The sequence below is a fragment of the Buteo buteo genome, chromosome 8 (assembly GCF_964188355.1).
Source record: "Buteo buteo chromosome 8, bButBut1.hap1.1, whole genome shotgun sequence".
NCBI lineage: Eukaryota > Metazoa > Chordata > Aves > Accipitriformes > Accipitridae > Buteo > Buteo buteo.
In genome coordinates this window covers 8,161,982-8,175,678 of record NC_134178.1, presented here as the reverse complement: position 1 = coordinate 8,175,678, position 13,697 = coordinate 8,161,982, and the positions used below count along the sequence as shown (strand labels likewise).

Genomic DNA, 13,697 nt, shown 5'->3' with positions numbered 1-13,697 from the left:
ACTTTCCATACATCCAGTAACGTTTCTGTCCCTCACATACATGAATCACTTGGGGTGGGGAAGAAGGACAGCAGCGTTAAGAAATGCAATCACCAGTCAGGTGGGACCTTACCATTTCCAGTGCTCAAACGGACACCTCCCAGAAAAATATTACTGGAGAGCGACTCCTTGTCCCACACAGTCAGTTCTAGGCAGACATTACGTATATCCCTTGAATTCAAGCCACTGAAAGAAAAGGTATGATTCCACTGGGGGTTCACGCTCTTTTTTATTATAGGAGTTTTGTGTTTTGTAGCTTTGCTGTCATCTGGGAGAAGGTATCTGGGAGATATAAAAAAGGAAAATTGAATATGTAGATAGGATGTCATGTAATAGTCACAAAGAATTACAATCATGTAGAGATTCAAATGAGACCAGGACCCTATTTCCCACTGTTATTAAATTAAGCATACACCTGAAGCATATGTTTAGCATTTGTGCTCCATTTGTTCTTATAGCTACAGTGCCAGTTATCAACAGCAAAAACTGAAATTAGGTCTCCTTGCCCCATGTCTTTCGTCTTAACCACAAACTTTTTATTTCAGCGAGACTAAATATAGACAGGATCATAAAAATCCTGGCTAGAAGGGGCCTCTGGAGTCACCCAGTCCAGTCTCTCTCTCAAAGCAGGACAGAAGGTCCTCCCAGAAAGAAACAGAAATGACTGATAAAGAAGGAATTTCAGCAGTTTAGCACCAGTACTTTGAATTGCCTAACACCCTACTGAGTGCAGAGAAACTAATGCTGTAAAGTCTGACAAGCTTTTCACATTTTACTTTTAGTGGAGAATTCCTTTAGTGAAACTAGAAGAACTTAATACTCTAGCTGAAAATCAGAGGTCTGTACAATTTTCCATAATCTGTACCTTCGCCTCCTTCAGCAAAGCTAATGGAATAACTGTGTGGTTGCATATAAATACTAAAGGGTCACACGTACAAACAAATCACTAGACCTTGATCAGGATTCCTGTGCAGGTTTTTACTTGACAATAAACATGAGCTGGTTTATTGCAGGGGGCTAACAGTGGCCTAAACTATGTCAAATTATCTCAAGCTAGTCTCAAGCTAACAGTGCAGATCAGACTGCTGCAGCACCTCAACTTGTTCATGGTAACTTTATTATGCTTTTGGCCGTGACACGACAGACCAATAGTCCAAGGAAAAGAGACTCCTGTTCCACTGTACTGAACAATCCACATCAGCAACAGCAAACACCACTAACTAAAGATAGTCCAGAGAATTACTGGCCACACACTGCTACCACTTATGTAAAAAGGCTCTGACAACATTTTCTCCCCAAAGTCTGTTGCAAGCTCCAGGTGGGAACAAGCTGTAGTGGAATCAGACAGTCTATTTTCAGTAAAAGAAAATGCCTTCACATATATCAGGCAAAGAGAGATGGCATGGGAGAATACATACATAGAAATAACAGCTCAAACTTCTTCTACATGAAGTCTATGAGCTTAGTGATAGTTTGAAGCACGCTACCAGATCAAGACGTATTCTCAGCTCCACCAGGGGATTAAAGGCAGGATGGTCACCATTTAGTAACAGCACTCAAACTGTTACTAATGAACTACAGCATATCTAAAAATCAGCAATTCTGAAAGCTAACATTGAGAGCAAAAACTGGCAACGAAAAATGTTTTAAGCTATCCATTATTTCCTAAATGTAACATTTCAAACGTATAACTAGCATATATGAAAAATCCAATATAATGAGGCATGCAGGATTATGTTCATTTTATTCAAACACGATTATATCCTATATGTAGCATTTTCTATATAGTTTGGATTTTGCTTGTCCAACACAAAACGTTGCTTATCTAATAAAAAGATGCATGTATGTCATACTATATATATCTTTATGTATGCACATGCATGCAGGCCTACAAGTGACACGGACCGTAAATTTTTCAAAATTATGCATTTTTAAAATCCAACCTGAAAGCCATCAGAACAGAATTTTTAAACCTCTTCTGTCAAAGAATATTAAATGCTAACAACAAGACACAATTAGAGTTAAGACACTACATTTGAAGTCAGTGATAGACTTCCTGGGCAGCCTCAGGGTTTAAATGTGCTCCTTGACACTGTACTGCCAAAGAGCTTTCCCAATTAAGCACTAGGAAAAAAACCCAAACTATCTGTAGTATAAGACAGAAAAATCTTTTCTCATTTAGCGTATTTACTTGAATCAAAACAGAATTTCCTCACACAGATAATGAATTTTCTCTTTCTGCATATTTCAGGTGACACCCATTAGAAAGAACCTCAGCTTGGTAGAGCATGCCAGCTTTTATAAGTGTTATTTGCAGTTTTACAAGGAATCCAAACAGATTTGTACCTTCCTGAAAACCAGTTTCTTATTCAGGAGTAGCCTGGCTATTCCTTTTAGTAAAAAATATGTACTGTTTCAATTTCCTGAAAATGTAAATGTCACCATCAGATCAGGTATTATCTCCAGTGCAAAAGCCCAAATTTACAACTTCTTGCCTCCGGGAGTGATGAATAGTCACCTACTTCTCTCTGCCGACTCAGTGGAAGTGTTTTCCTTTACCAAACATTATATTCTGTAACAGTGTGCGCATTAGCACACTGGATACTTCTGTATGAATGGTTCTGTACCACTTAAGTGAGATGGTATTTAAATGTGATTGTATTTAACCACTGGGACAACTCATACCTCTCTGCCCTTATTCCACAGCATCCTTCTCTTCAGCATACCATTTTGAGGTGCCAGTTGCTTTTCAGGACTGACACTCCATGCACATATATACAGATATATTGAAAAAATTTGGGTCAGCCAAGATATGATTCAGTGCAGCCATTAAAAAAATGGGGAGAAAAAAACCACAAACCCTTTCACGAAAGTGTCAGACGTGCCTCCTGATTTCACTGCTGTTAAATTCTTTGCTTCTTTGATGAGGACTTCTAATATACCTCCAGATGGCATGTGAGAGTCTCCCTTTTTTCCCTTTTTGAAGCTCTTCTTTCCTACACATCGAACAGAGTTGCAACATCATCATCAGAATATATACATATATAGACTGTAAGACTCATTTGGAAATGTAAATTATTTTGGCTAGATTTTTTTTTTAATTGTTTACTGCAATGGGATTAAAGTATTCCTTATGAGGAGATTCTGATTCTCTATAAGTAGAGAAACTAATAAGGCAGGGACAGAAAAATCACTCCATATTTGATGAAGAACTTGACCACATAACTAACTAGTCCTTGGCTAGACATAACAGAGAGCCCTGTCTGAAGTCGTGCCCAAATATGAGTATTTGTGGATTACTATGCTGACCACAAAGAACTGCATGTCCTGTAAGTCCTACCCTCTTTGCAGAATCCACTTCTACCACTGGTGTTAAGGCAGCCTTACACCCCAAGCAAGGTATAAATGCAAAGCTTAAAATGCAGAAATACACCGCATGTATTCCACGTGTAAGGATGTAGTGCTCCGCGGAGACCGTGACAAAGGACACGGTGCTCACTGACACGCTACTGCTTTTGAAGAGCACCATGAGGACATGTGTACTTGCTGCTGCTGCAGATTCTAAGAGGCTTATCAGCAGGGATCATGCACACTGATACAGGCTGAAAGCATCAGGAAAAAAAGATCAGGAGGGATGTTAAAATGTACTAATTTAAAAAAATGCAGACAGTGTATCTGGACTTTTCAGACAACAATTAGCTTTTAAGAGAAAAAAACTTGGAATTACTGCTAACAGAGGGAATGTAATCTGTCAAAAAAAAAGAAAGAAAAAGAAAAAAACTCTAATACATCTATCAAATCCTAATGCTAACAAGCAATACTGTCACCAAGACGTACACTCAGGTGCTACCCAGTAATTGCTTTCACTTCAGATGATTGCTGTTCCTCATGCTACTACAATGCAAAGAGTTAGTAACTATTTTCCTCTGTTCATTGTTGATGAAAATAATGGCTTACCCTAAAGATTTCAAATAATATTTTACAGGATTGAATTACAGCAATAATACAGTAAAACTGAGCAGAGGCAAAGCACTGTGAAAAAGAGGAGATAGGTAAGCTTAAGGATAATTAAGCATGAAGAACTAAGTGAAGTCTATTATATCCAGCTATACACTGGATATAATCAGCTGAACAAAGAACCCACAGACTATGATGTAGACAATTTATTTCTATATGGCTGTCCTCGATCATGTTATCTAACGTCTGAAATGTTTTTAATTAGGTCACAGCCATGCATCAACACTTGACTGCACACTCCTCTTCCCTTCTCTCTCCTGTAGCTCGATGTAAGAGCAGAGGATGGAGCAGGAGAAACATACTTACAGTTCAAAATTTCCACAGATAAAGACAACTGGTATATTTAAGTATGGTTTCAATCTTCACTAATACCTTTACTTCATCCTAGGTGAGGATTTTTAATGCTCAGAGGGATGTTATCATATGCTGCCATTAATGTTTGCTTTACCTTGAAACTGCCCTAGAGGAAGCATTAGGTTTCTGTCTGGGGGAATGTAACGTAAAACAACTGTCAGTTCTCCTTTATACTGAAGGCCAACATCTGTCACTACCTCCACCTGAAAAGAAAAAAACCAAACAGAACAGAAATCCAGCTAAGGTTAATCATTCACCTTCTCCTTTTGATTTTAATTTTGTTGTACCAATACAGTCTTTGAAACACTTCTTAAACATATCAAGATGTATCAGCCCACTTTTACATATTGGACATTCCTGATTGAATGCGATCACATTTGAGAAAACTTTATCAGCTAGGCAATGCAAGCTCTCAGAAGAATAAAGCCACATGGCATTAGATACTATTCAGTGAACGTATCGAGGAGAGAGATATCTAGCTTGAGTAAGTGAAGCAAACAAACAGAAAAAAACCCTCAAACTTATTTCTGCACATATAAACTGTAGCTAATTTAAGCTGACACTCAGCCCTTATTTCCCCATCAGGATTTTAAACCGTAAGTGGTTTCATGTACTTTAGAGGAGTCACTCCTGAGTCACTCTTGGAATGGAGGCGTGGGGAATGAAGGCAAGGGAAGAGAGCGGGGTCCAGCTCTGAAATAGAAAACCTTGAAAACTGTTATTCCCAGTGTCCTGTCCCTTTTCTACACAACTACTATTTCTGCACCTTTTTGTTTTATAAATATTTGAATCTTGCCCAGAAAGAATGTATTCAGTGCTTTTCAGAGCATCCTTGTTAAAAGAACATTAGGCCTTCACTGACAGGCGCTGAACTTCCATTCGCATTGTAAGAAGTTGGAAACTATATTTTAAAAACAATAGATGCAACACAGACAGAACATGTTATCCCAGTTCAAACTGACTTCTAGAAAAATAAAGTGCAGTGAAAACAGAAATCTTGTACATTTATATTAAAGATCAGGTCTATGAAAAACTCTGGCATATGCTAACCTTGCTCAGTGATATTTACTAATGGAGGTGGGACTGTTCAGATGCTCACATTTCCGTACATGCTTCAGTGCTTAGGTTTGGGTACAAATCAACAAATCTTCCTGATCTCTCAACAAGGACAAAGCACATGTATAAAGAGAAAGGATCCTTGAGGGCCGAGACAAACACACCAAGGTACCACACGAGCCTTTGAAGAACTGCTTATAGACAAATGTCTGATCAGCGACAGTATTTCTCTGAAACGCCTTCAGGTTGTTTCCTGACTCTATTAAAATTCTATTATCAAGAGAAAAAAGAACCAAAAAAACCCCACCAGAGATACATACGGTGATATGCACAGTCAGCACTGCCTTCCTATCGTAGCCTCCGGTCTAAGGCACTAAGTGTGTTTAGTGGGGCTAAGTCTGTACACAAGGATGGGACAGGGAACAAAGCAATTTTAGTGATAACAACATGGCCCTTTTGAGACTTTGAAGCACTTTTACAGCAACACAGGCATTCCTGCACTGACTCTGAGAAAAACGGTCCTGTCTCCACCACTGTCTGATGCAAGTTGCTACAACAGAGGACAAAAGAAAACCTGTAGTAAATGGCTGTGGAATAATTTGCACAACATCTAAATCCTGCCAGTCAGGCAGCTCCTTTATGGTCTAAACTATGCAAGTTTAGGATCAAGTTTCCCATAAAGGCAGCAAGGATTATTTTTTCCATTCTACTGATGGACAAGTAGTATAAGTTCTTACATCAGGAACAATTTGTCAACCTCCCCCCCAAACCCACGTATAATGTGCCTCTAGACTCTGCCCCCTCTTTCACCACAGAACTATTTTCTCTTCTTTTTCTGATTTAACCACACTCATCTTGAAAACAGACATTCAATGTTCATAGAAGAAGCAGGTCTAAAGTCTCCAACCTTTTCACTAAAGCAGCTAAATTATTCATGATAGAACAAATAAAGCACTGTAATAAAACCTGGGAAATGTTTCACTGCCATTCCTGTCTTTATCAGGGAGATCATACAGGAGAACACCATGTACTTTGCATGTGTATTAACCTGTTCTTTTTTTTAAAATTCAAAATACAATAATTGTGGGGTTTATTATCCTTGCTGATCAAAAATCTTAGCAGCACTTTAAGTTTAGAAACATTATTTATAACAACTTATGAGGCAGACAAGACCAATTCTGTGTTTGCTTTCTTTGGTAAAAAAAGAACTCATTTAAAAATCCTTTTAATGGGTTTGGAAATAATCAGACAATACCTTCCAGCTGGAATGGCTGAAATGCTTAGCGCCTCATTACTTTTTTCCTGAGCGGGAGAGCTTCATGACTGTCTTTTTTTTTTTTTCCCCTCTTTTTCCTCCCCAAAGATTGAAATGAGATGACAAAGAGACTACTGCATGATAAGAAGCCCAATTTCAGACGAACATTGCATACAAACTCCAAGCAAAACGAATACTAGATGTGTGTCTTATTGTTGTAGACCGGTGGGTACTAAATAAGAGCAACATCTGACATCAGCCAGAGCTATGACACAGATGTAGTAGACATTTCTTCTACTTCAAGAGCGGACCCAACGAAAGTAACTTACATGAAGCAAGCTTGTAAGGAGGACTGTATAATCCTGGCCTGGACACTGTGCTGACTGAAACATGTTTGCCCATCATTAGCCACTTTCTCTTTCTGGTCTCATCTCATCTGGACCATAAAGGAAGAGCTGGTGGTCACCCTTATTAACAAAGCTGAACTAGGAAACTGGGAAGGATCTTTCTTGCCACTTATAAAGTGTGAAGCATATAAGTGTTCAAAGAAACTAATTTCCTTACATATCTTCTGGCAAATTATTTACTAAAATATAAATTTGTGACAGTTTAGATGTAAGCCTCACAAAGGGCTATACCTAGAAATTAATTATACAGCAATCAGATCCATCGCCCAACTGAGAGAAAGGCACAAATCAAACACTCCCTCCTAAAACCCCGAACATAACACTATTTCCTTAAAAATAATGAACACAGAGCAAACAAGTCATCTGAGTCTCTCTCCACATCACTTGCAGTAAAACCTTGGATTTTTCTACAGCAACAAAAATACACTTTCTGAAACGGCAATCTAAACCACTGGAATTTCTGGGGATTCTGGCTGCTGCAGGAGCAAGCAAGGCAGAAGGCTTTAATCCTCTAGCTTACAATAGCTCTTGGAATCTTTTCCAAAAATAAACACCTTTGCCAAAGCAGGGGGTGCCCTAGAGACAGAAGTCATCCTATCCATAGCTAAGTACAATGCAAGTCCTGTTTCACAGACCAATTGATTTGCCCGCTGAGAAGCCTTATCTTCTTCCTAGGTTAAGGTGAATAAGAGATTAATAAGTCATTTTGTCACAGCTGAAAAGTGTGAAGCGGTTTGAAATGAAACAAAAAAGATCTGTTTCTTTAATAAACTGTTAAGGGTTGGGTAGGGGGGAGTGGTAGAAAAGTCCTTTGGCTTATGTGCTGTTTTTTAAAAATAATCAATTTCTTTGCAAGGCCATTTCTCCGCTGCCATTTATTACAAGATGAACTTACAATTTATTTAAAAGGTGGGGTGGTTTTGTTTGTTTTTAAGTAGCTAATCACATGTAAAGTTTTCATGAAGACTTTAAAACCAGTATGTTTTGATTGGATAAAGAACACAGACATTATTTTTATTACCATATTAGACACTCAAAAAGTCACTGTTTTATAAACACGTTCCAAAGGAAAAATAACTAAGCCTTGCTAAATTTGCTTTGCAACACTTTCACTGCCCCCTGGAAACCCTTACCTTGGGCTGGAGCACAAACCACTCATCGCCCTGATTTTCAAAGTTCCAGGAATCTAATGGAATTTCCACCTCCCCAAGGAAGCTGTTGTGTCCAAATCTGTCATAGTGCCAGACAGAAAGCTGCAGGGTCCTGGTTTCTAGCTGTGTGTGACTGATGACATACTACCAACAGAAGAGAAAAAGAAACTCTCAGAATAAGCAAAAATAATAGTTTCCATGGAGCTTTTTAGAGCTCTAGTTCAATTTCATGAAGCCCACAGCAGCTAACAAATGAAGCATGAAAGAGAGATTTGTTTTCTTTGCAAACGACATTGATCTAGCTAGAAAGCTCATAATGTTAATGTTAAACCTAACTCTTTTCTTTGCAGTATGCATCCAATGGTAATTAAAGTTACTATAATGATTGTTTTTTTTCTGTATTATTTACTGGGTATTTATGACTATAAAGAAAATTACGATGCTTAAAACTACGATCTTGTTAATTCCTTATATGTAAAGGAAGCAGAACATCAAAGTTTAGTTTGTAGGAAGAAACCCCACTAGTTCTTTCATCCCTAAAGAGAGTCTGCTGTATACTACTTCCTAGAAATAGTGTCCTCCTCTCCTTTTCAATTGTATCTTTGTAACTTACGAAAAATTGTTCTGAAAACAAGTAAACTGCATCTGCAAAGCACTCACCAAGTGTCTCAGTCTTAGTAACCATTGTTGGGTTTGAAAGCTATTAAAAAACTCCTCTGAAGAAACATCATATTCTAGAAAATACACAGAAAACTATGAACATCTGGAATTGTAGCTCTGCATACTCTGCTTTTAGCAAAAGGCCCATTAATTCCCTGAAATTCACCCTTCTCCTAGTGTTAGCTGAGGAGACCCAGACGTCTTCTTTTTTGCATCGAGAACAACGTCTGGACATAGACACATATTCTCCAAAGGCTGAAACAGTCAAGTCAGTTGGCGAGCCACCCAAGTAGGCTATTCACATATTAAGTATGTCTAAAATGCTTAATCCTAGATGCCAACAGTTCCACTGTGAGAGGTGTCATATTTAGCAACAATGGAATAAAAGTCAAAGAGGGAAGATACAGACATTTAATTATTTTTCTTTTCTAACAATAGTAATAGTTCAGGCGAGCAGATGCAGCTCTTGCTTACCTACTTACAATTCAAGTAAGCCATCTTTGTTACAATTTGCATTTTTAGCAAGCAGCTAGATCCTATCCTCACCAAGCTAGCAAACATCTTTAGTACTATTTTCCTTGCTAAATAGAGTCTAACACTTTTTTTTTTCCAGTTCAGGCAAGTCTTAACTTTACTATAAACCATTTAAAAATGAAGCTATACAAGAAGACTCTCCCTTGGCAAGCAGTCTGGCCAGACCAAGTGTGTGTAAATCTGCAAAATGGTTTTGTAGCCAGGTTAAGCCAAGTATATTGGCCAGGGAACATCTGTTAGCCTCTATTATAAGAAACTTATTTAAAACATCACTGAAATAAAAAATAAATAAATGAATACACTTCAGGAGAAATTAAAAAGGGTTTCTGGCCTCGCGATGGCCGGCTGGGATAACTCTCATCAATCGAGAAGGAAGGGCAATCACCAGGAACCTTGTGGTCCACGTGCCAGACCAGTTCAGGCAGTGAACTGGGCAGAAACTCTGCCATTCCCACCTGCACCACAGGGCCAAGGAGGTGAATAAGCAGCTCGTGAGGAGCTCAAAATAGTTGAGCCTCTGTAGTGGACGTGGGCAAAAGGTAAGGAAGGAAGAGCCTGCGCGCTCTGCTCCACTGGCCCTCAAGGAAGTAATCTGTCATCGCCTTTTGCAACAGAAAATGAACTTTACCACAGCTTTTGAGAAAGGCAAGAAGCCGCTGTTGGAATTTTCTTATCAAAGTCAGTTCTGCTCTAAAAATAAATTAAAGCCTCCAGAGAAATTCAGATTTTACTGCAAAAGGTTATTTTCTCTTGAAAATCACTTAGATGGGAAGTTTTAACCTAGCTCTATTTCAGCATCAGTTGCTAACTTTGGGCTTACAAAATCTTTAAGGTGCTTTTAACATCTCTGAGCTCAGGTTAGACAAGAACATCAGCAGTTTTGAAAGAGATCTATGGAAACTAATAGAAGTTTTGCCTGTGAAGGGGAGAACCAAACAAAAACAATTCCTCAATGCTGAAAGCCAGAAATTACAACTCATAGGATTACTAGACTGTTTTTTGCTTAAATACACTCATTTTGAGGTATCTCTTCCAAATTCTAATCCCCATACTGGAACACTTAAAGAAAATGCCTGTGAACACAAGCAGAACATTCATCACAGCCTGAGAGAGCAACAGTGTTCTCACCTTCAGCGTTTCATTAAATTCTGGGTTGGTGCTGTTACTTTTAATTTTGGTCTTGCGTTTACTTTGGCGGGACTTATCAGGCAGAAGGTATGCTTTGACATATCTGCAGATCAAGTAGTACAGTATTAGCAAGGAATAAAAATGACCAGTTTGAGCAAGGGCCTGACATTGCTACATTGGCAACACATACAAGATAATTAATTTCTGCAATGTAAACAATGTACACATGTAACAGACAATATGTGAAACATGGAAAGGCATGGTCTTTATCTACAAACATAGCAGTGTTATTCAGATAGATCAGAATAACAAAAGGCAGAGCTAAATTAATTTACTTGCCCTTAGAAATGCAGAAAGCTTTCCTAACACTTTCCCTTTTGTAGCATACGATTACTGACTGATTACATGTGAAAACACATACACTGAAAACACAAGAGAATGAAAAACTTCATACCTTGCATACGATAGGATCACATATGATTAGAGTCACTAATTATTACTTCCTGATGTGAGAATTTACACATTATACTGAAAACTATAATGAGAATCTCAGAAAACAGGGTCTCTGCAAAGTGTATCTATGGATGCGTGAAACAGAAGTTCTCTCTATCTCTCCCTCCCTCCAAAACATCAGTCCTCTCATAATACTTTAGTTTTGATTCTAGAAGTAAGACATCAATTCAGCTTCCCTATTCCTTCATATTTTTTGCTCTTTTGCGGAGACTGTGATCAAACAGATTGATAATTTAAGTAATCTTATTGTTTTCCCAGAACAGCACACACTGCCCCAAGAGACTTATTGAAAATGCGTTTCCCACAGGGAATCCAAACCCAACCATCATCGAAACACTGGCTTGTAGCAACTGGATCCTATGAGTTCTCAGGCTCCCATCACATCCCTAGGCTACATCACTGTATGTGACGTGGTGAAGGACACCCCTAGCAGAGCCTAAAAGGAAATTCTTCCCTCTGCTTACGGATCAGTCCTTTGCTTCTTCTCATCTGCAACAGCCAGGTTTCTGCAACTTTTTACCAGGATGTTGAGGGCACCTGTTTTGTAGCTGTAGTTGATGTTGAGAAGGATTTCGCCGCTGACCTTCACGTTGCCATAGTCACCAGTTTCACTATATACACTCAGCATGCTGTTAATGCTAGTCTGGAAGGGGAGAGAAAAAGGACTTAGAGGCTTAAACAAATTACTCATTTCCAGACTCTGCTTTTTTCATACAGACACAGCCTTGCAATATTGTCACACTTGTTAGGACTTGCTATGAAAACAGATGGATCATAGAAGAGAAATACCACTTGCTTCTATCTGATGTAAAAGAGAATAAGAACCATAATTAATAATAGCTTAAATGTCTAGACAGTTGATGTTTTTCCATACAGGACTCAAACCTATTTATAAACATGACTAAATCTAAATTACCACTGTTTAATCCATGCATGAACTGAAGAGCAGACAGGCTACATAATTTGTAAGCTCATGTAAGTCCCAAGCAGAGGAAAAAAAAAAAAAAAAAAAGAAAAAACATCACCTTTCTGGCTCAGCTGTCCACCTAATTTTTAATGAGTCTCATAAGACAACTGCTGACAGAACCATTAGAAAAAGTTGTAAGAATGCTTCCCATAATGGAGATGGTAGAAAAGCATGTTTGTTTAAAGCAACACCCACCTCTCATTAGTAATTCTAAAAGAATGAACAAAATTCCATACCCACCATTTCAGCAATTTTCCTAAAGCCAAAAAAATTTAGCAAAAACCCCACAAAATTTTCCACTGCAGGATAATACATCACACCCCAATCTCTTTTGTTCACTCATACCATACAGAGTATTGCTATGAGGATTTCCTCATCCAAAAGATTACAATTAGGAGAGAACTAAATATTTTTAAAGAAAACCAGAGCAATATGCAAGCTGCCAGAACCAAAGGCATTCGAGAAATCTGATGAACGTTTTCTTTTGAGTCATTGATCAAGATTGCTCAAAAACACATATAACCATCTAAATCCTAACACATAAGAACCTTGCAAGACACACAGGTATAGTCTTCAACACAAAGGGAGAAAAGAGAGAGAAAACTTAAAAGTAAGCTAAGCAGAGGATTCAGGGGAACTCACAGTATCACCATCTGTTTCAGGCACATTTAAATACGTCCATTTTCTGTCAGAGCCTTCTGGGGAGTTCTTTAAAGAAGGCAGTGCAAAAGGTCAAGAGAAAAGAGCATTAGATAGCTGCAATAAGAAAGAATAAGTGCAGTGATAAATCCTTATCTATATAGACAGGTAAAGGAAGTTTGTATTGCAAAGTCATAACAAGCAAGAAAGGAAAAGGTATCACCAAATCAGAGAAAAGCTATGTGTTTTCCATGTACTTCAAGTATTGAAGGACACATGGTTCAAGGTAATTAAATAGAGATGAAGTATCTGCTGTATCAAAATAAACAACTTGCATTTTAGAACACCAACTCAGAAGATTTGGATTTGTCCTCATTTATGTCTGCACGAAGTCAATTCTCACTTAAGCTAGTCAAAAGCTAAGCATTCGTGTATTTGCAGGATTGGCGCCTTTGTAAGAAATTGCAATTTCTCTGTGGAGTTTGTAAGAATAGATAAAAACACGCACAAATGTTTAAACATGTCACTCTTTGGGAAAAAAAATACAGTAATAGAATACTGGGGGAAACGTTTTTCCCCCTCTGCTTGCCAGAGCAGTATCTGGAAATCTCACCAACGAGCTCAAGGGAAAGTACATCTTGATCTACCTCCTTCCTTACTGGCTGCAGGGAGGAAGGAAGAGCACAGTCAAGGGGAAGAACCACACAAAAAGAATTGGTCTGTGGCAAAACTCAACACTTTGGGCACCTTGCCTAAGGGCCCTGCAGCAAAGAAAGCTGAAGGGGTAAGCAGGTCTGTGTCAATATAGTAAACAACACCAGACATGAAAAACCAGAACAAGCAATCATTATCCATAAAGTTAATTTTATACTTCATGTTGGAATAATAAACAGCAAAAAAGGGTGCTTTTTGTATTTCTGCTGGCCTTCTTTATCCTTCATTTAAAAAAAAAAGAAAAAAAAAGAAAAATGCTTGTC

At 38.3% G+C, this 13,697-nt stretch overlaps 1 protein-coding gene across 3 annotated transcripts in view; it reads right to left on the bottom strand.

Moving 5' to 3' along the window:
• Positions 1-13,697, bottom strand: part of SYTL5 (synaptotagmin like 5) — a 92,982-nt gene that overhangs the window by 5,618 nt on the left and 73,667 nt on the right. For all 3 annotated transcript variants that reach the window (XM_075033549.1, XM_075033551.1, XM_075033550.1), the window contains exons 11-16: positions 11,579-11,757; positions 10,602-10,704; positions 8,262-8,423; positions 4,505-4,613; positions 2,900-3,035; positions 113-321 (exon numbers count right to left, since the gene is read on the bottom strand). In XM_075033549.1, coding sequence (XP_074889650.1) covers positions 113-321; positions 2,900-3,035; positions 4,505-4,613; positions 8,262-8,423; positions 10,602-10,704; positions 11,579-11,757 — 898 coding nt within the window. The remainder of the gene's footprint in view (positions 1-112; positions 322-2,899; positions 3,036-4,504; positions 4,614-8,261; positions 8,424-10,601; positions 10,705-11,578; positions 11,758-13,697) is intronic.